Raw genomic sequence first — 27,081 nt, 5'->3', positions numbered from 1 at the left:
GTCCCCTAGCCGCTCAGGCAAATCATATTGTCTAAAAATGCATTTTCCCATCGATAACGTGACATCATCACGCTCGGAATATATATATATATATATATATATATATATATATCAATCAATCAATCAATGTTTATTTATATAGCCCTAAATCAATATATATATATATATATATATATATATATATATATATATATATATATATATATATATATATATATATATATATATATATATATATATATATACATATATATATATATATATATATATATATATATATATATATATATATATATATATATATATATATAAAATATATATATATACATACAGCCCAGCCCCTGAAAACATTTTTTTAACCCAATGCGGCCCCCAAGTCAAAAAGTTTGGGGACCCCTGATCTAGAGCAGTGTTGGGCCGTGAAAATTATCTGTTTCTCAGCTTTGTTCCAGGCGCGCTGTACTCCTTTGTAATACACTTTTCCACCACTTGTGGCAGTAATGACAATTAAATGATAAATGATAAATGGGTTATACTTGTATAGCACTTTTCTACCTTCAAGGTACTCAAAGCGCTTTGACAGTATTTCCACATTTACCCATCCACACACACATTCACACACTGATGGCGGGAGCTGCCATGCAAGGCGCTAACCAGCAGCCATCAGAGGCAAAGGGTCTTGCCCAAGGACACAACGGACGTGACTAGGAAGGTAGAAGGTGGGAATTGAACCCCAGTAACCAGCAACACTCCGATTGCTGGCACAGCCACTCTACCAACTTCGCCACGCCGTCCCTCAAACAAGCAGAAGAAGTCTGGATCTAAAGTCATGGAGAGGTTTCTTAAGCGCAAACATTATGACTATAGTAGTGAAGCTGTACTTTCATTTGCACTTGAATTTTGTTGACAGTTTATTTAAGAAACATCCATCCGTCCATCCATTTTCTACCGCTTGTCCCTGCCGGGGTCGCGGGGGGTGCTGGAGCCTATCTCAGCTACAATCGGGCGGAAGGCGGGGTACACCCTGGACAAGTCGCCACCTCATCGCAGGGCCAAAACAGATAGACAAACAACGTTCACACAACAATTTAATTTAATTATTTTAGCACAACATAATTGTATGTAGGGCAGCAAGGTGGAACAGGGGTTAATGTGTGTGTCTCACAATAAGAAGGTCCTGGGTTTGATCAGGGTCTTTCTGTGTGGAGTTTGCATGTTCTCCCACTGCTGCGTGGGTTTCCTCCAGGTACTCAGAGTGAGTGAAAGCGTCTTTGTGTGTGTGTGTTTTCTTTGTTTTTGTTTAATTAATTGATTGATTGATATGTTGATAAATAAACAAAAACTCAAAAATATCCTCTCATCGTATCAAACCGATACTGTTGCCGCCATTGGTATCGACACATTCATTATTCGTATCGACCCGCAACCTCAGTAAACAGCAGTGGCTAGCCTGTACTCGATGTGAAAACATGAAGAAACACCTCAGAATAATTGTGAAACCATCTCCAATGTACGTGTATTCTTGTCCTGCCGTAAGAGACGCGAGCTGCGACGGCCATCTTGTGAGTGACAGCAGAGGCGGGACTAATGGCGTGACTTCCTGGTTCGCGGGGAGGAGTCGCTTTTGTGTCCGACAGGAGAGCTTCATTTTTGGGCTAGACTAAAACACTAACCTGCATCATTTACAGATCATGCTGGTCCTGCGTCAAGTCTGCTTTCACTTCGGTTTCTGGTGAGTCTGCTTTAAAATCTTTCTTTATCCCCTGCCTTGAAAGGTTTGAAGGGGAAACAGCAAGTCAGTTGTTCTAATATTAGTCAGAAGTTTTTGCCAGGTAGCTTGTGAAATACATACAAATATATTCTATAATACTGTGATTGTTTGTGCAATGAATTTACTTTCTGTCATATCTTTGTTTTGTTTTTAACACCTACAGATTAGACACTTATGCAATGCACACTTAACCAAAAAAAATACACTCTCAAAAATAGTTATGCGAGACAAAAACATTTCTTTACCACTAAGTAAATCAATTAAACAATGTTCTCTCATAAGTACAACATGAGTTCAGAAATATACCTTTATACTACCATAAATAAAGGGTACAAGGTGATATAAAGTAAAAATGATAAGCATTAGAGATGTCCGATAATGTCTTTTTTGCCGATATTGTCCAACTCTTAATTACCGATTCCGATATCAACCGATACCGATAAATACAGTCGTGGAATTAACACATTATTATGCCTAATTTTGTTGTGATGCCCCTCTGGATGCATTAAACAATGTAACAAGGTTTTCCAAAATAAATTAACTCAAGTTATGGAAAAAAAAATGCCACATGGCACTGCCATATTTATTATTGAAGTCACAAAGTGCATTATTTTTTTTAACATGCCTCAAAACAGCAGTTTGGAATTTGTGGGGTGCGGGGGGGGGGGGGGGTAGCGGAGGGTGTATATTGTAGCGTCCCGGAAGAGTTAGTGCTGCAAGGGGTTCTGGGTATTTGTTCTGTTGTGTTTATGTTGTGTTACGGTGCGGATGTTCTCCCGAAATGTGTTTGTCATTCTTGTTTGGCGTGGGTTCCCAGTGTGGTGCATATTTGAACAGTGTTAAAGTTGTTTATACGGCAACCCTCAGTGTGACCTGTATGGCTGTTGACCAAGTATGCTTGCATTCACTTGTGTGTGTGAAAAGCCGTAGATATTATGTGATTGGGCCGGCACGCAAAGAAAGTGCCTTTAGGGTTTATTGGCGCTCTGTACCTCTCCCTACATCCGTGTACACAGCGGCGTTTTAAGAAGTCATACATTTTACTTTCTGAAACCGATACCGATAATTTCCGATATTACATTTTAAAGCATTTATCAGCCGACAATATCGGCAGTCCGATATTATCGGACATCCCTAATTTAAACAGGAGCCTAAGGGTTCCTGCTGCATTATGAATGTGTTTATGGGCCACACTTTTTCTGCAGGCGAGCTACTTTTCAATTGACCTCATTCATAACATATATATAATTTGTATTTATTTATTTATGAAAGATAAGTTTTTGTTAACAAGTTAAAGGTGTTTAATCATAACACAAGCATGTTTAACACATATAGATTCCTATGAAGACAAGAATATAAGTTGTTGTATTACCTGATTCTGATGACTTGCATTGATTGGAATCAGACAGTAGTGCTGATAACGTCCACATTTTCAAATGGAGGAGAAAAAAAGTCCTCCTTTCTGTCCAATACCACAATAAAGTGGTTGGTTTTTGGCATATTATTTGTCCAGCTTCCATACTCCTTTTTATACACTTTACAAGAAATACATTGGCGGCAAACTTCGTAGCTTGCTAGCTTTCTGGGACTCTTATTTTGTTAGCGCAGGCAGGATGAAGCAGCGCTTTTATTGTGAAGATAGGAATTGTGTAGTCGGTGTTCAGAGTTTTGACGGCAGGTACGGCGCGAGAGTCTGTTGAAATGAAAAAGGTTTCTCGCCTTCCTGTCGGTCATTTTTTCTTAATAATAATCTGGCAGTAGCCAGCGTCATCTCACAAGACCCTCGGGTGCCGTGAATGTCAATCAAGTGACAAAAGTGACGTCTTGGTGAAGATTAATGATCGCTAATTCTTAGGTCTATTATTTAATGCCTGGCTGGCGATCGACTGACACAACCTCCACGATCGACCGGTGGCTTGCGATCGACGTAATGGGCACCCCAGACTTAGACAATACCTATTGTTTTATTATTAGTAGTAGTAGTAGTAATATTAACACTTAATTAGTAATCTTACTTTTTATTTGAATGGTATTCAATAATTATGTCCAACCTACTTACAGTTTAACAGGTTAGCAACCCTATCAAATGTGTGAAATCACAATGGTTTTTATCAAAGCTTCAATCAGACTGATTACAAAAAAAAATACTAATCAAATATACTGCAATAGAAGAGACTCATAAAATGTATTTAAAATAATTGTACATACAATTGCGCAGTGCTGAAATATATTTTTGTAGCTATTTTAATAATAAATAATGTATATATTTCTTAAATAAAAAAATGAGCTTCACCACTTTAGTGATAATTTTTGCACTTCAAAGAAACTTCTCCATGACTTTTGCCCTAGAGTTCTTCTATTTGTTTGATATTGTCATTACTACCACAAGTAGCTGAAAAGTGTATTACAACTGAGTACCGCTGCGGCTCATTAGGACCACAGCTGAGAAACAGATGTGGTTAAAAACACTGTTTTAAGAGGTTCCTGCTATGTCAAGCACTATGGGCTGTATAGTAGTATAATATCAATCAATCAATCAATCAATCAATCAATCAATGTTTATTTATATAGCCCTAAATCACAAGTGTCTCAAAGGGCTGCACAAGCCACAACGACATCCGCGGTACAGAGCCCACATAAGGGCAAGGAAAAACTCACAACCCCAATGGGACGTCGATGTGAATGACTATGAGAAACCTTGGAGATGACTGCATATGTGGGTGACCCCCCTCCCTCACTTGTTCCTTGTCCCTTTTCCTGAAGGTTTAATCAAAATCGACCTTTCACTTTTTGAGCTATCTCAAAGATTCAAGGAACACTTCTATAGTGAAATTAAAAAAACTGTCAACTCTCTGGTCAGTCATCCATTGTCTTTGTCTCTGTGGGTGGAGGCGGGCAAATAGCCTGCACACACATAGAAGTTGAGCCTTGTAACAGAAATGTAAGGTAACGTGATAGGAATGATCCGGATCACCCCCAAAATGAAGTTATGAAGATTGTACTTTAACTGGTACAAATTGATAAGGTACCCCATAAAGGGTACAGAAATTTCTTTTAAAGTGACAAGCATTGTACCCTTTTAAGTATAAGCTGGTACTTCTATTTATTAGACAGTACAGTGCAGTGGGAGTCACCTACACTAAGCTACTAATGTATGATGTATATACCCTATAAGACAAATTATTAATTACTATTTCTCCAAAACCAAAAAGTTACAATTTGTGTCCAAGCCAACTGTTAAAGGTATTCCATTACACCAGTGTCCAAAGCGCATCGCAAAAAACATTCATGGCCCATGGTCTATTTTTTATTGGCCCATTTCACATTGTAGAAATATAATTTTAACAATTAAAACCCAGCAAAAGTGGGAAGAAATAGAGCACAATGTAAAGATAACAAGCTTGAATGTTGATATTGATAGCTAATATTATCACACAAATATATATATAATACATATAATAGTATTATGTTTTTTAGCTTTTAAAAACATAAAGAAAATTTATGAAATATATAGTATGTAAAACATTACAAATTATTTGTAATAGTTTTTTGTTTTTTTTAAGATCATCCTAAAACATATCAATATTGCAAAATAATCATTCAAATCCTTTGGGTTTTTACCCCAAAAGCCTTCTGTGTCTCAGAATATGAGTTTAATTTGTTCTGTGACGCAGGTCGTACTTAAAAAAATTATCTGAAAGATTATTTTACATGTAACATGCTTTACAAAAAGAAAAAAATAATTTTAAATATCATATTGTATGAAACACAATACAACAGAATCTTCTAGAAACAATTACCGTTGATAAAGTAATGTAATGTGCAATATTCACCTTGGAAAGCAGACTTCTATGGTATATTTTACGAGCTGCTTCTCTGTCAAACACATCAGCAGCAGCTTTTCAATATTTTAATGAATAAATCTTTGCTCTTTAGATATTATTTTTGGATTCTTGGCTTGCGTTTATGGACTCCTCTTGCTAGCAGCAGTGTTTTACTCTCCAACAGCTTCATCATGCTTTTGATGATTTGGGTCTTATACTGTTTGTAAGACAAATAATTAGTAACAATTTTATATCAAAACTAGTGCTGTCAAATTATAATTTTTTTAGTCACACTTTTCAATTGCGAATAATCATGATAAATCACAGTAAATTACTTGCTTGCATAATTTAAAATAACTTAGAAAAAAACAACAATATTTTGACACAAATGCTTTTTTTATTGTCAATATGCAATGCAATAAATGATGTAATTGATATGCTCAACAGTCTAATACAAACGGGGTCTATTTTTTTTTATTTAAATTTGATAGCTCTAATAAAACATAATAAATATTTGTAATAGTTATAATGAAAAATATAAAAAAATAAAAACAAAATATTTGAAGATATCTCAGTGGCCTTATGCAAATTCTTAGATTTTTGAGTGTGTGATCCTCGCTGGAAAACGTCTGGACACCCTAAAATATATGGGTACATCTCCATCTATCCATTTTCTACCGCTTAATCCCTTCGGGGTCGCGGGGGGGTACATCTCAATGAAATAGAATACCTTTTGAAAAATGTGTTTATTTCAGTAGGTTATTTCAAAAAGTAAAACTCTTATATTCTGTTTCCTAACTAACATACAGACTGAAAGATTTCAAGAATGTAGTTTTAATTTCTGAATAATTGTGTTGATTATAGATAATAAGAACAACTCTAATTCATTGTCTTATAACATTTGAGAAATTGTCAAAAAGTTTAATATTTCAAACTACTGATGAACATTCAAATAAGTAAATTACTTGCAAAAACTCTTAGTCTGAATTAAACATCATATGATATTTTAACTCTATTGAGATGCACTTGTACAATGATGTATTTTTTTGTAATACGATATGATGTTTTTTTAATAGAAGTATGAATTGTTTCCATTATATTCCACTCAGTTAACTGAAGGCTTTAATGGCTCCTACAAGGACCTGGCTCCAGAGGGCCCACTGCCAGCCCGATGCAGACCCTGCTCAGGACCAGGAGAGGGAGGAGTACTGGGGAGAGCTGTTTGACCAGCTGGATCTCAACAAAGATGGATGCATTGACATAGATGAACTGCGCAAAGGCCTGGCAGGCCGAGGGCTGTCCAAAGCTTCATTAGAGAAGGTTAGACCAGTTTTTACCTGCAGACACCTGCATTCGCAGCTGACAATAAAACGTCACACAACAAGCTTGTTAAACAATGTTTGGACACTAATCCCTAATGCAAGTGAAGGCCTTAATGATGACTCACAGCATTGAAATGTGAAAAGTATTGCAATGCAACAGCAGCTGTACACAACATAAACATATATGAACATTATATGTCCTCTCAGTCTTCATTTAAAGGGGACCTATTATGCAAAACCAAATGTTATTACCTGATAGCACCTGTTTTGGTGTATTTGGGATGCCCATAAGTCCCGAAAATTTGAAATCAAACCACAGAGGCACGGCGTAGGTATTTATAAAACAATTTTGCCTTCTTCCAACTTGCTCTAAACGGGTTGTTTGGAATTTCAGACGATTTTGGGGTATTTTGCCTTTGTTCCAACGGATGTCTCCTTACATAGTAGAGGTTTACCCAAAGAGCTTTGCGCTGGTCCACTATTTTTATCCAGTTGTAGTCCAAAGTTGTAGTCAGAAGTTCCTTATCTTTCTCTATCCTCTTGTTGTGGGGCAGACTGGCTCGTACATGCACATGCATGCTAAAATCCTCCATTTCTTCTAGAAAAATATTCATCAGTGGACTCGATATGGAAGCGCTAAAAAATACAACATGGCTGACGTCGTGGAGACGCAGTCGACGGGGGCTTGGCATTGAAGAGGACTTTTGCACTTAAATAAGACCGCGCATTCTGAGGAGACAATCATAAAGCTGCTTGAGGATGGTCTGTAAAACTAAATCTTTGCTAAATTTTGACCCTAACTCCACAATTTACAGGTTGTGTAGACCACAGGGTAATGTTTTAAATGTTGAAAATAAATAATAATATGACCCTTTTAACTATGTGTTTTGGCATAACATGTGGGCCACGCACTTGGCTCAGTGTCTGTGTTTGTGTGCAAATGTAAAGGCCAACATGATGTCTATTTTGGTTCCAAGGAGCAGGACTTTGTAAGATGAGAATGGCATACTAGCACGGAGACAAGCCAAAAGGCTGGCAGGGTAGCACTCTCTATGAAAACAAAAAATATAAGAACAGTGGAACCCACCTGGTACTGTAATGTATGTTAACATCTCAGAAATCAAATATGTTTTTTCCTCCTGAAGCTCACCCACATTAAATGTGTGTTGCTGATATTAAAAATGAACCAAGCAGAAGCAGAACTACCTTTATTGTTACGTGGTACTGGAAATACAGTAGAACAATTGTTTTTTTAAGTTTCCCCAAGAGAAACACAAATGTTGTCTAAACTATCTGTCTGTGTTTTTAGATTGTGGAGGCTGGGGACATCAACCAGGATGGAGTGCTTGACTTTGAGGAGTTCACCCAGTATCTTCGTACTCATGAAGAGCAGCTCAAACTCATGTTTCGTAGCCTGGACAAGAACAAAGATGGTCTGTGGAAGTCCCCCGAACACATCTGAATGGTTTCATGTGTTCTTGTTGACATGACGTGTGTCTGCTTCTAGGTCTGATCGACGCTGCAGAGATCCAGCAGTCTCTCCACGCTGTTGGCTTGAAAATCAGCCTAAGGGCCGCCACCAAGATTTTAAAAAGGTGTGCGCTTACTGTGTCTTAAATGAGAACTGTTTTTGCCTATCGTTCAAAATCCAATCCAAAAAATCTGATTTGGGGTGTTCATGCTGCACACCAAATCAGATTTTTTTGCCCTCGGGTGACACAGATCAGATTTTGTTTTTGCCAGTCTAAATGCTCCAAAGTGCTATGGGTACTATTGCTTAACCTTGTCAGTCAATCCAAAACTTGCATTATCTATCAAGTTGTCCACCCGATAGCAGTGCGAGTACATATTAACCATGTTAGGTGTGAGCCAAAGTGCTGTTTACTGCTTTGCTGTATGTGTTTATGTAAGATACATGTAAAATGTTGAGGCTTGGATTCCCAATCAAATAGTCTACCTCTGTATTTATGTGTGTCACCCAGTATAGACCAGGACGGGACCATGACCATTGACTGGAATGAGTGGCGTGACTACTTCCTGTTTAACCCACTCACAAACATGGAGGATGTGGCACGCTACTGGAAACGTTCAATGGCAAGGTTACACGCACTGACTAAGATTTATTGTGGTTGTGGCATCCAAGCAAACACACATTCTTGTTAATGACAATAAAACGCATAGACACAGTACATAATAAAAGTGGAATCTCAATTTGCGAACTTAATTGGTTTTTGAGCAGGGTTCGTAAATTTCTCCATAAGAAACAATGTAAATATGAATAATGGGTTACAGCCTTGACAAAAGTCTATATTTTAGTGAATATTTGCATGCACTGTAATTGTAGTGTATGCATCTTCGAAATAAACTAAAACTAACTAACACTTTGAATACAATATAACATGCTTTATGTCAAACAAACATAACAAGGGGGGTGCTGGATCAACTTTATCTTTATTAACAAGTCAAAACAACAACAATAAGCTGCTGTCCTCTGTATACGGTGCTCTACCAAAACACAGATAGTCCTTTTGGTGCCCTCACAAACAATCATAAATCACCAGCGTTGGTAATAACAGCGTTATTTTTTTCCAGTAACGAGTAATCTAATTAATTACTGTTCTCATCGCTGCAACACCGTTGCCGTTACTGAGAATGTAAAGTTGTGCGTTATCACAGTTTGGTTAAATGAAGCGCACACAGTGTCATGTTTCGGCCACACATCAGAGAGCAAGAGTGATAATGACAAAATTATCGGCAGTAGCGGAGACACCTGCTAAAAAAGGGACACGATACACTAGTATCTCAGTTGTCAGCGCTCTGTTAATCCGCGCACACCCAGACTCACACACCCCTCCCCTCAGCCTTCAGTAAACCAGTGTTGACGAAAATGTTAACATGAACAAAATCCAATCATATTTAATTCAATCTTGTAGATAGTTGGGACAAGTTCGGAATATGTTCAATCACCGTTCTTTAGTAGCGTCAAATATGACAGACTGGTGGGAGTTAGCGACAAAGTTGAGCCAATCAGATGCTTCTCTTTGTCAGATGAGGAAGTTGAAATTCTCCTCAGCTGGGCAGCAGCGGCAAAACAAAAATATATGATTGTCCCACGTCGCAGCACCTTTTATTTTTGACGCTTTATGATGCCACCTGCAGCAGGCGAGTCATTGATCGTGACATCTACACAACTGTAAGTTAGCTTTGTGTATTTGCTGCTTCTAACACACTTCCATCCATCCATCCATTTTCTACCGCTTGTCCCGTTCGGAGTCGCGGGGGTGCTGGAGCCTATCTCAGCTGCATTCGGGCGGAAGGCGGGGTACACCCTGGACAAGTCGCCACTTCATCACAGGGCCAACACAGATAGACAGACAACATTCACACTCACATTCACACACTAGGGCCAATTTAGTGTTGCCAATCAACCTATCCCCAGGTGCATGTCTTTGGAGGTGGGAGGAAGCCGGAGGGAACCCACGCAGTCACGGGGAGAACATGCAAACTCCACACCGAAAGATCCCGAGCCCGGGATTGAACTCAGGACTACTCAGGACCTTGTATTGTGAGTCACATGCACTAACCCCTGTGCCACCGTGCCACACTTGTAAACAAATTATGATGAAGGCTTGCATTGTGACTCCGTTTTCCCAACACACACAGCATTAAAATATGTTTTAGGTTTCTCTGTGTAAATAAGTGGAGAATACAGAGACTTTGAGGCATAATACAGCTGACCTGATGATAAACTAGTTTAAGAAGAATGTTTTTGTATCATTCATAATATTACTGTATTTTTTAGTTTTGTAAATATTGACTTTTGTGTGAGAAGTCCAACTTCGGGTTAAATTAAATTTAAGAATTATGCCGTCAAGTTAAGATAAACGTTGTGATGGTTGGTAACATGTGGATGAAGGATATAGCTAACAAAGTGCAGTCCACTTCTCCAGGTTGGAGTTGGACACATACTGTAGCTAACGACCAAATTCAATGAAGAAGGCAGCAATGTTACTACAGTTTTAGCACAGAAAAAAAATTGCTGGAGCATGATTGAACAGTGTGTTGTCCCCTTCACATTTCTGACTGCCCCCTCATTATGCCTGCCTAGAACTGGCCCTGTTGCATTATAAAAATTTGCTTAAGAAAAGACGCCAATGTTTATTTTATAATACATTTAAATTTTTTATGTTTATCATATGGTACACTGCTATCTTATACATTCAGATAAATGTACCCAGAAAAGGGACAAGCGGTAGAAAATGGATGGGTGGAAATGTCAAATATTGTAAAATACTGTATGTAGTGTTTTTATTCTTTGATCAGATAATATAGATATCTTTGACATTAAAGTTGTTAACAAACATAACAATGTATAAAACTACTAACTGAAAAATAACGTCCCAGTTACTTTGCTGAGTAACTACCGTATTTTTCGGACTATAAGTCGCAGTTTTTTTCATAGTTTGGCCGGGGGTGCAACTTATACGCAGGAGCGACTTATGTGTGAAATTATTAACACATTACCGTAAAATGTCAAATAATATTATTTAGCTCATTCACGTAAGAGACTAGACGTATAAGATTTCATCGGATTTAGCGATTAGGAGTGACAGATTGTTTGGTAAACGTATAGCACAGGGGTCGGCAACCCGCGGCTCCGGAGCCGCATGCGGCTCCTTGACCACTCTGATGCGGCTCAGCTACATGCATGCCGACCCCCTCGATTTTCCTAGGAGACTTATGGATGTCAGTGTCTCTCATAGACTACTCCCAGGGAAAAATAATCCTATTAACACTCTAATTACTATATAAAGGGCGTGCCCTAATTGCACTGCAGTAATTGTCCTCTATAGCATTTACTTACAGCATGCCAGGCCAGCCACATGTTGTATGTTGTTATTACTTGCTCACACAGTAGACAGCAAAGCATAGTTACTCATCAGCCACACAGCTTACACTGACGGTAGCCGTATCAAACAACTTCAACATTGTTACGTTACAAATATGCGCCACACTGTGAACCCACACCAAAAAAGAATGAAAAACACATTTCTGGAGAACATCCCACTGTAACACAACATAAACACAACACAACCATTACCCAGAATCCCATGCAGTCCTAACTCTTCCGGTCTACATTATACACCCCGCTACCACCAAATCCCCCCACACATCAACCCCCCCCCCCCCTCTTCGTGGTTGGTTGAGCGGAAGAGTTAGGGCTGCATGGGATTCTGGGTATTGGTACCGTCAGTGTAAGATGTGTGGCTGCTGAGTTAGTAGCCTTGCTGTCTCTTACGTGAGCAAGCCAAAGCTGCATTCCACTTGTGGCCGAGCAGGTACACTGATTGGGCAGACTGTAGAGGGCGCCAAATGCAGTGTCATCACTCTCTGATATTCGGGAGTCTCCCGGGAAAAATGAGAGGGTTGGCAAGTGTTGGCAAGTGTGACGCAAGCGACATTCATCCAAAACTCGCGGGCTGCACTAACATCCAATTCCCACATTAAAGTGCGTGCCGGTGCGTGTGTCTGAGACCCCTGGTTAACATAGCACAAAGCATGTAAGCTTTGTATGCGGTGTTTTTCATTTTAAATTTTAAAAACATTTTTGTGGCTCCCATTACTTTCTTTAATGTGTGAAACTTGCCAAAATGGCTCTTTGAGTGGTAAAGGTTGCCGACCCCTGGTATAGCATGTTCTATATGTTATAGTTATTTGAATGACTCTTACCATAATATGTTACGTTAACATACCAGGCACGTTCTCAGTTGGTTATTTATGCGTCATATAACATACACTTATTCAGCCTGTTGTTCACTATTCTTTATTTATTTTAAATTGCCTTTCAAATGTCTATTCTTGGTGTTGGGTTTTATCAAATAAATTTCCCCCAAAAATGCGACTTATACTCCAGTGCGACTTTTTGCCTTCTTTATTATGCATTTGTGGCCGGTGCGACTTATACTCCGAAAAATACGGTTGTTACTCTTACAATAAGGTAACTCAGTTACTAACTCAATTACTTTTTGGTAGGAATAATTTGTAACTATAATAATTACTTTTTTAAGGTAAGATGACCAACACTGGAAATCACAAAACTCCTTCACTTGGAACAACCATATTGTTACAGTACAAACATTTAAAAAAGTAATACCACTTACCCTAAAATCGACAAGGAGGAGCTGACGAGAAAGGAGCAGACAGACAGACGTAGAGAAGGGGGGGATGGGCATGGGGGGAGGGGCCGTGTGTGTGTGTGTGTGTGCTAAAAGAGACGAATGCCTGCTTTGGCATATTTTTCTAGAAAAGTCCGGTCTCGTCACAATTAAAACTTGCTGTGGTACGAAGCCTGCCTCATCGATTCTTCCATACTTTTAAGCCCCATTAAAGGGGAACTGCTCTTTTTTTGTGAATTTTGCCTATCGTTCACAATAATTATGAGGGGCAAAACAACGGATGTAATGCAATTTAACTCATAAATAGCCGTAAAGCTTTTAACGGATCCAATGGGAGGCCCTCTATTCCACCCATAAATCCCACTAAAAAACATCCAAAAAGCACCAACAATACTCCATTTATATTTTATGACTTGAATATTAACCAAGTAATAGTGATATTGTTGTTATAAGCGCTAACGCAGACTAACTATTTTTAGCGGGCCGTGATCACAGCTCGCTAACAGTTTGTGCTGGCTGTATTGACATCAGCGGTTGCGGTGAATTGCTTTCAGGTCTCGGCGCTCGAAAATGTATTCTCGATAATAAACAATGCCTCTTACTTGAAAAGTAGAAGGATGAAGACATAATCTGACGAGTTGGTCAACTTTGGCATCCAATTTTGACCGAGAAATGGTGAGAAAGACACGAAAAGACGCTTGGTCGGTGTTTGGTTCCACCCCTTTTTTCTTCCCGAGGATTATGAGTAATTCTTCATCTGAACGAGACTATATAATTATATAGTCTCTTTTGCTGTGTGTCTTATCAGTCTGTATGACAGCAGACATTGTACAGTAAGTGATGTTTTATTATGTTTTTTGGCTCTCTGAAATAGAAATCAGTGTTGTTGGGGGGGAAAAAAAGAAAATGCTGTGATGCGTTTTTGAAATTAATGCGCAGCTGAATGTTTAAAATGATATAAATATGTAAATATTACATGTTACTACGAATGTACCTGTTACTACTGTACATTACATATATACTTATAGTGTGTTTATAAAACCTTGATTGAGGAGTTTGGCTGTTTTTAGAGTGTTTTATAGGCAGAAAAGAGCGACTCCCATAAACTCCATTGTAATTGATCACATTTATTTACTATTTAGAATACAAAAACGACAAACATATGTGTTCTTGTCTTACATAAGGATTATGAATGATAGACAAAATCCCCCAAAAAGTGCTGTTCCCCTTTAATGTACTTCTTGCAAATAGTGTATTTTTTTTTACTTCACAGTGATTCCCTACTTCTTTTCTTGCTGGTCTGTTTGTTGTCTTTTTGAGACTCATATTGAGTTAGCAAAATAGACAAAACTTTTCAAAAGGTGAAAAAACACACGCTGATGCGCTGAGAAGTGACTAGGCACTCGTACACATAGCTCGCACACAGAAGCATATTTGGCTCGATCTAAAAGTTTGTAAATCGAAAAGTTCGCAAGTAGAGTGGTTCCACTGTATTATATCCTTTCTGAATTGTTGTCTTCAGTAGATGCTGGATTTAGGCGAGCAGCTGACCATTCCAGATGAATTTTCAGAAGAGGAGAAGAAGTCTGGTTATGTGTGGCGACAGCTAATGGCAGGAGCTTTGGCTGGATCAGTATCACGGAGTGGGACCGCCCCATTAGACCGACTGAAAGTATTCCGACAGGTGATTTTGGAAGTATTAGTGTACCTCTTCTATCAGAGCTAAATCATCATTATTGTGTCTATTCATGGACATTTAGTGATAATATCTTCCTGATGTGCTTTGGCAGGTTTATGGTTCGTCTATGTTTAGAGGCAATGTGCTGAGTGGTTTTCAGTACATGGTGAAAGAAGGAGGAGTGCAGTCATTTTGGAGGGGCAATGGTATCAATGTTCTTAAAATTGCCCCAGAGACCGCAATCAAGTTTACAGCTTATGAACAGGTGAATTGACACGTTCCTTGATTGAAACATAACACTGTCTGTGGGGGCGTGGCCTACTTATTGTACGTTTACGCAACAATGGTTTAGTAAAAACAGGATTTATTTGTTTTGTTTTTGTTGTGTGTTTTTTTTTTTATTCCAGACAATCATGTAAAAATGATGCCAGTTCACTCTAACCTGCAAAAAACAGTGTAATATGCATGCCAGGCCAGTAGTTGGCGATGTCACGACACACATGAGCACTATCTGCAGTCTAATCCAAATCTTATCCTTATTCTTCATCAGCGGGCTATAGAGCGCATCGGTATTTAAGCCGCTCCGACCAAATTTGAGAATAAATTAATATTTTTTCATATATTAGCTGCACCGGACCATAAGCCGCAAATATACAGTACAGGCAAAAGTTTAGACACACCTTCTCATTATAATGCGTTTTCTTTATTTTCATGACTATTTATATTGTAGATTGTCACTGAAGGCATCAAAACTATGACACCTGTGAAGTGAAAACCCTTTCAAGTGACTACATCTTGAAGCTCATCGAGAGAATGCCAAGAATGTGCAAAACAGTAATCAGAGCAAAGTGTGGCTATTTTGAAAAAAATTGAATATAAAACATGTTTTCAGTTATTTCGCCATTTTTGTTAAGTGCATAACTCCACATATGTTCATTCATAGGGTTGATGCCTTCAGTGACAATCTACAATGTAAATAGTCATGAAAATAAAGAAAACCCATTGAATGAGAAGGTGTGTCCAAACCTGTACTGTATACCGGTAAGAAATATTCTGTAAATGTTTATTTACATGCGGGAAAAAAATCGGGGCTTATATACCGAAAAAAATATGGTAACTTTAATGTGTCCAGTTTATATCTCAATGTTAACATTTATTATTATTATTCTAGATCAAACTCGTAATGTTTGGCAGAAAGGATACCAAAAATCTCAGGGTTTATGAGAGATTTCTTGCTGGCTCTTTGGCTGGGGCAATAGCTCAGACAGCCATCTACCCATTAGAGGTAATATCAAGTCAATACACAATCCAACACTACAAAATACACAAATATTCACCCTTACAATCTTGACAGGTCCTGAAGACTCGTCTCACACTAAGAAAAACAGGCCAGTTCTCAGGAATGACTGACTGTGCCAAGCAGATCTTGCAGATGGAAGGCATTGCGGCCTTCTACAAGGGTTATGTTCCCAACATATTAAGCATTGTGCCTTACGCCGGCATCGACCTGGCAGTCTATGAGGTCAGACCAACATGGCAGTAGCATGTTTCTCTTTATATATACATCTTGTTGAATTCCTTCTTAATGCTTCTATTCCTCAGACTCTGAAGTTTGCATGGCTGAATAGGAACAGAGGTGTGGCTGACCCAGGGGTCATGGTACTGGTTGGCTGTGGTGCCATCTCCAGTACCTGTGGGCAGCTGGCAAGTTATCCTCTTGCATTGATCCGCACCCGAATGCAAGCTCAAGGTTAGGAGTGCAAACAAATCTTATGGTTTTTTGCTTCCCGCAGTGTCTGCAAGACTCTGCGAAATAACTAAACACTTTTTAGCCATGATTGAACCACCTCTAAAACATCATCCATCCAACCATTTTCTATTGCTTGTCCCTTTTGGGGTAGTGGGGGCTGGAGCCTATCCCAGCTGCACTTATTTTTTTTTATTTTTTTTTTATTTTTTACGGACTGTATCCCTGCAGACTGTATTGATCTATATTGATATATAATGTAGGAACCAGAAATATTAATAACAGAAAGAAACAACCCTTTTGTGAGAATGAGTGTGGGGGAGGGAGGTTTTTTGGGTTGGTGCACTAATTGTAAGTGTATCTTGTGTTTTTATGTTGATTTAGTAAAACCATTTTTTATTTGTTTATTTTTTTTATTTCTTGTGCGGCCCGGTACCAATCGATCCACGGACCGGTACCGGGCCGCAGCCCGGTGGTTGGGGACCACTGCTTTGGACATCGGAACAGTTCAAATCCGTTGAGAAATGGGGGAACTCTGAAATTCTAAATCACTTCCATTCATGTTACTAAGGGGGCACACGTTCCGTGCCCATTGAAGCTAATAGTTTAACAGCCACTGCCGCTGGGATAGGTTCCAGCACCCCTGCAACCCCGAGAGGGATAAGCGGTAGAAAATGGATGGATGAAACAGACAGGAAGTAGACGTTCAACTAAGAAACACCTCAGGGGAGGGGCTGTCACGTGACTTCAAAAGAGTTCGTCTCATTGGCTGCAGCTGGTGTGCTGCCATCTTCCTTATGACACAGTTTGGCCACAGATTGTAGCCAAACGCTTCAAAATATCGATTTATTGAAAACACCTTCAGTGCCTGAAGGCTTTGGGGAACGTTCCGGTGTTTTTAGATTTCAAATAGGTGGAGAAATGGCCAAGTTAGAGCGAGTTACAATGATGTATTTTTGTGTTTTTGTTATGACGACAGGGAGATATTTAACACTGAGGTGACTGTAAAAAATGGTAAATGGGTTATAATTGTATCCAGTGGTGTGCCGTCAGGGCCAGCAGGGCCTTCTCTGCTGGCCTAACATAACCAGAAATCATGATCATAATTAAAGATAAAAGTCATTTTTTATTTACTTTCCCTAAATATTTAAACAGTAAGTATTTTGGGGGACATATCCGTTTTGGTGAGTGCAAACATTTTATTCATTTTTTTCATGTTTTTAATATGTTTTTATGATTTATTTCATTCATATCATATCCATAATCCATCCATCCATCCATCTTCTTCCGCTTATCCGAGGTCGGGTCGCGGGGGCAGCAGCCTAAGCAGGGAAGCCCAGACTTCCCTCTCCCCAGCCACTTCGTCCAGCTCTTCCCGGGGGATCCCGAGGCGTTCCCAGGCCAGCCGGGAGACATAGTCTTCCCAACGTGTCTTGGGTCTTCCCCGTGGCCTCCTACCGGTCGGACGTGCCCTAAACACCTCCCTAGGGAGGCGTTCGGGTGGCATCCTGACCAGATGCCCGAACCACCTCATCTGGCTCCTCTCGATGTGGAGGAGCAGTGGCTTTAGTTTGAGCTCCCCCCCGGATGACAGAGCTTCTCACCCTATCTCTAAGGGAGAGACCCGCCACCCGGCGGAGGAAACTCATTTCGGCCGCTTGTATCCGTGATCTTGTCCTTTTGGTCATAACCCAAAGCTCATGACCATAGGTGAGGATGGGAACGTAGATCGACCGGTAAATTGAGAGCTTTGCCTTGCGGCTCAGCTCCTTCTTCAACACAACGGACCGATACAGCGTCCGCATTACTGAAGACGCAGCACCGATCCGCCTGTCAATCTCACGATCCGCTCTTCCCTCACTCGTGAACAAGACTCCGAGGTACTTGAACTCCTCCACTTGGGGCAAGATCTCCTCCCCAACCCGGAGATGGCACTCCACCCTTTTCCGGGTGAGAACCATGGACTCGGACTTGGAGGTGCTGATTCTCATCCCAGTCGCTTCACACTCAGCTGCGAACCGATCCAGTGAGAGCTGAAGATCCTGGCCAGATGAAGCCATCAGGACCACATCATCTGCAAAAAGCAGAGACCTAATCCTGCAGCCACCAAACCGGATCCCCTCAACGCCCTGACTGCGCCTAGAAATTCTGTCCATAAAAGTTATGAACAGAATCGGTGACAAAGGGCAGCCTTGGCGGAGTCCAACCCTCACTGGAAACGTGTCCGACTTACTGCCGGCAATGCGGACCAAGCTCTGACACTGATCATACAGGGAGCGGACCGCCACAATCAGACAGTCCGATACCCCATACTCTCTGAGCACTCCCCACAGGACTTCCCGAGGGACACGGTCGAATGCCTTTTCCAAGTCCACAAAGCACATGTAGACTGGTTGGGCAAACTCCCATGCACCCTCAAGGACCCTGCCGAGAGTATAGAGCTGGTCCACAGTTCCACGACCAGGACGAAAACCACACTGTTCCTCCTGAATCCGAGGTTCGTAGCCTCCTCTCCAGTACACCTGAATAGACCTTACCGGGAAGGCTGAGGAGTGTGATCCCCCGATAGTTAGAACACACCCTCCGGTTCCCCTTTTTAAAGAGAGGAACCACCACCCCGGTCTGCCAATCCAGAGGTACCGCCTCCGATGTCCACGCGATGCTGCAGAGTCTTGTCAACCAAGACAGCCCCACAGCATCCAGAGCCTTAAGGAACTCCGGGCGGATCTCGTCCACCCCCGGGGCCCTGCCACCGAGGAGCTTTTTAACTACCTCAGCAACCTCAGCCCCATATCCTCATATCCATAAAAACGAACTAAAATGACAAATGTACTAAAAATGGAAGAAAACAATCTTGCTCTTCTGCAATGTATGTCACGTTTTTGTCATGAAAAAGTGGCTTGAGACGTGTTTATTGTGTCGTTGTCGCCAAAGTGTGGCCGTCTTGTTAGTGTGGACTTTTTAATAAATCTTTTTAGAAAGATCATTTTAAAGACCCTTTTAGTTTTAAGTTTTGACAGTAGCCCACCAGATATGTTTTCATTGCTGATGCGGGTTTATTGATTTTTAAATGCGCCGGAGAATAGCCCATTTTGTACACTGTTGAGGTGATTCAATGAGCAGTAAATGTGTTTCTGTATACTATTTCTCCAGCAATGGTCATGTGGTGACATAAATTATGGTATTTTGAGAGGTAATCATTGAAGTCGGACATCACCGAAGGCCTTGGTGGGAAACGCACGGCCCGCCACTGCTTGTATAGCGCTTTTCTACCTACAAGGTACTCAAAGCGCTTTGACACTATTTCCACATAGGCTAACTTTTCTAGCTTTCAGTTCCAACAAAAGCGAAATTGTATACTTGTCTGCCGCAAAAGTAACATTTTCTGAGAGAGGACAAGTATGCCTACCTTTTTACCGAAACACATGACGTTGGCGTGTTTTCCCAGCTTCCACCCTTGAAGAAATCAGAGTGTTCTGTATGCCATTGACTTAATGTACATTGAAAAATCATTGCGGCGCTCACCTCCTGCCGATGGCCATCCAGCCAAAACTAAACGTTCAACAGAAAAACATTTTAGCTAGGTATAAAGTAAACAAGTGTGTGAATAAAATTAGATATTAAGCACCAAGCTATGTGAAAGTATGGCGAGAGCTACAAGAAAAGATAATTTTGTTGTTTCCTAAAAAAAAAAAAGCGGATGATAAAAGCGGTGTTCTATTCATTGGGGCCACAGAGGGCTGTGCAGCATGCCCATCATAATTATAACAGAACCTCAGTATTGGCCAATACAATTTATTGGACCCTAAAATTAATTTATTGTATTTTTGTAATTAAAGACAAATAAATTAAGTCAACGTTCTTGGCCATAACTCAATTGCAAAAGTTTTAATTTGCTTCTCGGTTATCGTACTGCCAAACATTGCACGTAACAAAATAGTCTTTGTGCCCGTGGATCAGGTGGGCAAGCAAAGAATCCCACGTGTTCGTGATTTAGGGCTTGATTTACTGAAGGTTTGCGTGTACTAAAATATGTGCAAACTTGATAGCACACGCAAAGCTGATCTACTAAACGTGTGCAAAGTGGATTGCGTATGTTAACTGAGCAGACTAAGGCGTACATTTCATTTTGTGTCTCTGTCTTCAATAATATGCTAAATATATGCCAATCATCAAAACAGCCATAGAAGATGCAAATATAATGATTTAGCACACGCAATGTGATTTAATATCACTCATCGCCGTTTTTGCGAGCACTCTTTTGCATTTTATTTAGCACATGTCAGAAGGACGAGCAAACTGACAGTTGCACACACTTGCAGGATTAGTGCTCGCGCTGCACAGACAGACAATGAACAGCCAAGAATCCTCCGTCCCATGCGTGCGTGCCAACATTTTGGATTGACAGAAATAAAAAATATTAGACATACTGTCTATTCAGCAACATAATTTTATAATTGTATAGCCGATAGAGGACATAAGGGGCTGATTAAAATAAATTCAATTGAAGCGTTGTGGTGTCCTTTAGTGTTTTTTTAACGACATTCGTTTTTTTCACATAGAATATATATGTTATTAAAATATTTTTTATATTAAATTTTTTTATTGAAATATGCATTTTTGGCTTCTTGAGCGGAGTAAGCGCAGAATCCCTATCATGCACCTTCAGCGGTAAAACATTTTTTGTCAATGTAGATGCACTGCACGACTGCATACAAAATGCCCATAAAAAGTGGTACATGTCTCCTCCTTGTTTGAAACCATAACAAAAAATCGCCACAGGTAGGAGCATGATAACATGAATGTGCAGTAAATGAGAGTGCCTCCGTGGTGATGCCCTATATAGTACATGCAAAATCCTCAATTTTCAATTGCACACACAGTGTTAGTAAATCACACGCCCACTAATACTACACGCTAATTTATAGATTGCACATGCTGGTTACCGCGTGGTATTTGGATTCTTTGTAAATCAGGCCCTTCGTCTGTGTGTTTTATTATTGAGTACGGCAGCAAAATAATCCACTATAGGTCTAAAGAAAGTTGTGATTTGTAGCATACTGTATTCCCTTGTTTATTACTCTTAATTGGTTCCTAGCCTTAATTTATGCAAAGTAGGAATTATTAATTGTATATCCAATATTTTCACAGCTAGACCATACACCAAGCTGTGTACTGCTTTCTAAATATGATTTTTAACATTATGAGAGTCCTCTAAACATGAATTAACACCCTTTAGTCACCTTTACACTCGTTTAAACCCATATACAGTAGTAATGCTGCTTGAGGCTAAACCAATCAGTGGCCACAACACTGATTGGTGGACAATACTACTGTAGTATTGATATTTTTAGTTCATTTAGCCATTGTTATGCTTGAAAATGCTTAATTAAGGCCAAAAATACGTAGACTGTGCTAAAAAAATACAAAAAATCTGCAGTAGAAAAATTTGTAACGCGCAATGTGGCAAGGCACATCGATTGGGTTGTGGATTCACGACAGTGTGACGTGTTGTGCCGTAGCGCATGCGTGTGATTGCATTAGTTAAGCAGACGATTGTTTAGAGCTGCACTATTTTGAGAAAAAAACTAATAGCGATTTTTCTCTCCAAAATTGCGATTTGATTTGCGATTTTTATATTTCATACATACAAATGCATAAAACTTCGAAAATAACAAGTGGAGGAAGATATGTTACTTTTAGACTGTCAATAAACATATTCTTGTCTTAAGGTGCCACACATTAGAACAGGGGTGGGCAATTAATTTTTACCGGGGGCCGCATGAGCTACCCGAGCACTGCTGGAGGGCCACATCGACAATATTTCAATTAAATTTTGCTCAATATTATTTTTGATATATACCGTAAGATAAATAATAATAATAATAATAATAATAATAGTAATACTTCAACATAGTGTGTGTAACAGCATTCCATGACTAATATATATAAATTAACATTAATAATAAATGACAGTAAAATAAGCACACGTATGACTGAGGAGTCATAGTGTAACTTTGTGTGGTGTTTGAGTTGTCCGACTTTTTGTGTGGCCTTAAACGCACCAGTGGTTTAGTGCTATGCGTGTTGGTGACAGATGACAAGTTGGTTTTGGCCTGGTTTGTACGGTAGAAAATGTCTAGTTTTTCCAGATAGAATTGTTTTACTCATGTTTTTGGTGTGGTTATGTCCGAATATAAACAGTTTTGTTCAATAAAGTGATCGATATAATTCCTGGCCTCGAAGCATCTCGATAGACGTTACAATAATTGAACGGTGTTCAATTGAACGGTGTTGACGAACACCATTAGGGCCGCTTGTTGTCACTGTCACTCAAAGTTGCATTGCAAAATTCCATAGAATAAATATGTTTATTTTGTTTATAATTCAGATGGGATTTGATTTGGTGCGCGGCATATACTTGCTGCGCGCAGCGGACGCTTGAGCAGTGCGCAATTGCGCAGGCACGCACCTTAGGTGAGGGGACGTTGCTTTGCAGTTCATGTGTTGTTGAAAACACGGCATTCCTCATCAACTTTTCTCTTTTTGGCGTCTCGGGTGTAAACCGTGCATCACTTGTCGCTGCATGTGCACCTTCACTCGCAGGTTACACACGGACACACGCCCATAAATAATACTTTTCAAAATAAAAGCAGCACAGTTGTATTGCGCGCAGGACATAGATGTTTTTTCAACTTTATTTTGTAATTGCAGTTGTTCACATTCACTCACAATCACGCATACGTCCACACGGAAGTAATACAAATAACGATTTTCAAAACAAAAGCAGCACCGTTGTATTGCACACTCGACATAGATACTTTTTAAAATGTATTTTGTAATTTATAATTGGCCTCACGCGGGCCGGACAGGGACGCACAAAGGGCCGGATGCGGCCCGCGGGCCGCAGAATGCCCAGGTCTGCATTAGAACAATGTGCAATAATTTACTTTAAGAAATATTTGACTTTATGAAGACTCAGAGCTTTTGTCCACACCATGCTTTTAAATTGAAGAAATAGCCGATAAAAACTAGACAGTGTTTCTAATGTAATGTAATCATATAATATACTAATAATGCAAGGATATACGCTTTTATTTCTCATTACTGTAGAATTGTTTATCATTATATTGTAATTGGAAGGTAAATAACTTTGTTATCCTAAATAAATAAACAAACAAAAAATAAAATGGACTTATTTCCGTAATCAAAAATTTTACTTAAATAAATATTGAACATCTTAAAATGCATTTTTACCCCGTTGAAAAACTAGGTCGGACCTTGTCTCTTTGTTTATTGCCATCACATTATCACGTCATTCTCCCTCGTTCACAGAGACAAAGATTGTGAATGTCTAAAAAAGAGGGCTCACTGCGTTCAGTTAATTCTACTGTTAAATAAACGCGCTCAGGTGCTGAAAGGCGATGAACAGAGTCAGATGTCTTTCTCCATGTTTAAAGCGAGAGACAAATAAAGGTTCAACCATTCTGACTGGCGAACTTGTCTGTCACTTAAATGCCCGTGACAATGGAGGGGGGGAAAAAAACTCAGCCTCTTGCAGTTACATAATCGCAATAATTGAAACCTCAATGTTGATTGATCATGCAGCTCTGCAGTCGTCGTCCGTGTGTTCTTGGATACAACACTTGTGTCAGCACTTTGATAAAGAGGGTGAGAAACACTATTGAATTCAAGAAAGAACTAGTAGCAAAGTACGAAGGTGGCGTCCGTGTGGCTCACCCTTTCCAACGACTGTCTTTAATACAGGTGCGAATAAAGTTGAATGTAGTGTTGTCCCGATACCAATATTTTGGTACCGGTAAAGTTACCTAAATTATTTTGATACTTTTCGATACTTTTCTAAATAAAGGGGATCACAATAAATTGCAATATTGGCTTTATTTTAACCAAAAATCTTAGGGTACATTAAACATATGTTTCTTATTGCAAGCTTGTCCTTAAATAAAATAGTGAACATACAAGCCAACTTTTCTTTTATTAGTATGAGTAAGCAAACAAAGGCTCCTAATTTAGCTGCTGACGTATGCAGTAACATATTGTGTCATTTCTTTCAGAGGCGGTATAGTACCGAATATGATTCATTAGTATCGCGGTACTATACTAATACCGGTATACCGTACAAACCTAGTTGAATGTTGATTTATCCATTTCATTTGTCATTTGTATGTATTTTGCATGATTTTCTGTGTGTAAAACTCAAATTTGTAATTGTTTTGAAAATTATGGAAAATCTGGACAAGCATACTGTTGTACACATGTATGCTGTACTTTATACGTGGACAGACATGTCACACATCACTGTAACCTGCAAGGGGACTGGTGCTAAAAGCCGTGTAACACTAAGATCATAGGTGTAGATACTATTTGAGAGTGGGGCAATGCACACATTTTTAATCATTCCAAACTTAGTAAGCAACTGACATGCTAGATACATGACACCCGTTACAAATGAGTATGCTGATGGAGCTTTTTGTTTCTCCCCACAGACTCCGTGAAAGGATCCCCTAAGCTTTCCATGTCCACCCTGATTCACACCATTGTCACCCGAGAGGGTGTGGCAGGTCTTTATCGTGGAATTTCCCCCAATTTGCTGAAAGTCATCCCTGCCGTCAGCGTGTCCTACGTGGCGTACGAATATACAAGGATAGCCCTGGGAGTGGACGTGGAGGGTAGGCGGGGGTGCAGAGGGAAAGTGTAGATGGTTTGTTGTGGTTTTCGTCTGCGAGAACATACAGATCTGTTGAACCTGCATGAGGAAATGGACCCTGACAATGGATGAACTCACCGACCTGTGATTGCAAGACTTGAGGATGGAAAAATAGCAAAAGAGATATGACATCCCTGCCTTTGGATGACTTCACCTGACCTGGCAGCTGCTGTGAACAATTGAATGTGTGAGTTGCATTGCACGGCATGCCAGCAGTTGTTACCTGCGTGAAAAGTAACAAACTTGCCGTCAAGACTTGCATGAACTTACCTGAAAGGCAACAGGTAGAATGTGTACCGTGAGGCATGGTGTGTATTGGAAAGCGCAAGAGGGTTATACAGCCTTTTCTCTCCCTCACAGGTGAACTGTAGAGAAGATGGATGGCTTGCAGAACCACCAATCCAACGTCAAAACATGTGTTTTACACTTATATAAAGTGGGCTGAAATGGTGTAAACACCGAAGCAGAGAACGGAAGAAAACTTAACTCAAAAACTGTGGTCATCCAAATGGATATATGGAGATTTTATTTTAATTTTTTATAGATTTATTTAAGATTTTAAATTTTTACAACACATATACAGCAGTATACATTGAAATGTTGGCAATGTAAAGGCCCACAAAACACAACACAAAACAGGGGGTAGGAGACAAACAACAAGACATACTTCAATTCGACGAATATCAATAATTAGAAAAAATATATATATATTATGTATGCACAATACATATATACACATGCAGATGTACATACACACACATACTGTACATGAATATAGTTAAGTATTATGAAAAGAAAGAAACCAGAAGATATATATATATATATATATATATATATATATATATATATATATATATATATATATATATATATATACACACACACAAACCCTAAAACCAGTGAAGTTGGCACGTTGTGTAATTAAAAACAGAATACAAGGATTTGCAAATCCTTTTCAACCTATATTCAATTGAATAGACTGCAAAGACAAGATATTTAACGTTCGAACTGGAAAATGTATTTTTTGCAAATATTAGCTCATTTGGAATTTGATGCCTGCAACATGTTTCAAAAAAGCTGGCACTCGTGGCAAAAAAGACTGAGAAAGTTGAGGCATGCTTATCAAACACTTATTTGGAACATCCCACAGGTGAACAGGCTAATTGGGAACAGGTGGGTGCCATGATTGGGTATAAAAGCAGCTTCCATGAAATGCTCAGTCATTCACAAACAAGGATGGGGTGAGGGTCACCACTTTATGAACAAATGCATGAGCAAATTGTCCAACAGTTTAAGAATACAATTTTTTAAAGAGCTATTACAAGGAATTTAGGGATTTTACCATCTACGGTCCATAATATCATCAAAAGGTTCAGAGAATCTGGAGAAATCACTGCATGTAAGTGGCAACGCTAAAAAAAACAACCAACAGGCATCAAATTCCAAAATGAGCTAATATTTGAACTGCAAGTTTTCCAGTTCGAACGTTAAGTATCTTGTCTTTGCAGTCTATTCAATTGAATATAAGTTGAAAAGGATTTGCAAATCACTGTATTCTGTTTTTATTTACGATTTACACAACGTGCCAACTTCACTGGTTTTGGGTTTAGTGTATATATATATATATATATATATATATATATATATATATATATATATATATATATATATATGTATGTATATATATATATATATATGTATATATATATATATATATATATATATACATATATATATATATATATATATATATATATATATACATATATATATATATATATATATATATATATATATATATATATATATATATATATATATATATATATATATAT

General features: G+C 39.1%; 1 protein-coding gene across 9 annotated transcripts; it reads left to right on the top strand.

The window, feature by feature from the left end:
- The first annotated feature begins 1,195 nt into the window (after positions 1-1,195).
- On the top strand, positions 1,196-26,060 carry slc25a23a (solute carrier family 25 member 23a). 9 transcript variants are annotated; one of them, XM_062033627.1, is made up of 12 exons: positions 1,196-1,255; positions 1,689-1,732; positions 6,705-6,915; positions 8,227-8,350; positions 8,425-8,512; positions 8,900-9,011; positions 14,619-14,777; positions 14,884-15,036; positions 15,943-16,056; positions 16,126-16,293; positions 16,374-16,521; positions 25,026-26,060. In XM_062033627.1, exons 3-12 carry the CDS (start codon positions 6,721-6,723, stop codon positions 25,235-25,237), a joined length of 1,473 nt encoding a protein of 490 aa, XP_061889611.1. In that variant the 5' UTR covers positions 1,196-1,255; positions 1,689-1,732; positions 6,705-6,720; the 3' UTR covers positions 25,238-26,060. The 9 variants fall into 9 exon arrangements, 7 of the variants coding, with proteins under 7 accessions (XP_061889611.1, XP_061889610.1, XP_061889612.1 ...); XM_062033626.1 differs by lacking the exon at positions 1,196-1,255 and adding an exon at positions 1,428-1,562; XR_009823869.1 differs by lacking the exon at positions 1,196-1,255 and having other exon boundaries at positions 1,620-1,732; positions 25,026-25,433; positions 25,607-26,060.
- Positions 26,061-27,081: the final 1,021 nt, after the last annotated feature.

Source organism: Entelurus aequoreus, linkage group LG22 (genome assembly GCF_033978785.1).
Source record: "Entelurus aequoreus isolate RoL-2023_Sb linkage group LG22, RoL_Eaeq_v1.1, whole genome shotgun sequence".
Lineage (NCBI taxonomy): Eukaryota > Metazoa > Chordata > Actinopteri > Syngnathiformes > Syngnathidae > Entelurus > Entelurus aequoreus.
The sequence above is the reverse complement of the archived record's forward strand: the minus strand, read 5'-3'. Positions and strand labels throughout refer to the sequence as shown.

What these genes read in the sequence shown, in the direction of transcription:
- slc25a23a (XM_062033627.1), top strand. Translation starts at nt 6,721, where the DNA reads ATGGCTCCTACAAGGACCTGGCTCCAGAGGGCCCACTGCCAGCCCGAT. An exon ending in CCTGGACAAGAACAAAGATG is followed by an intron (nt 8,351 to 8,424) that starts GTCTGTGGAAGT and finishes GTCTGCTTCTAG; the next exon opens with GTCTGATCGACGCTGCAGAG. An exon ending in AGTTTACAGCTTATGAACAG is followed by an intron (nt 15,037 to 15,942) that starts GTGAATTGACAC and finishes TTATTATTCTAG; the next exon opens with ATCAAACTCGTAATGTTTGG.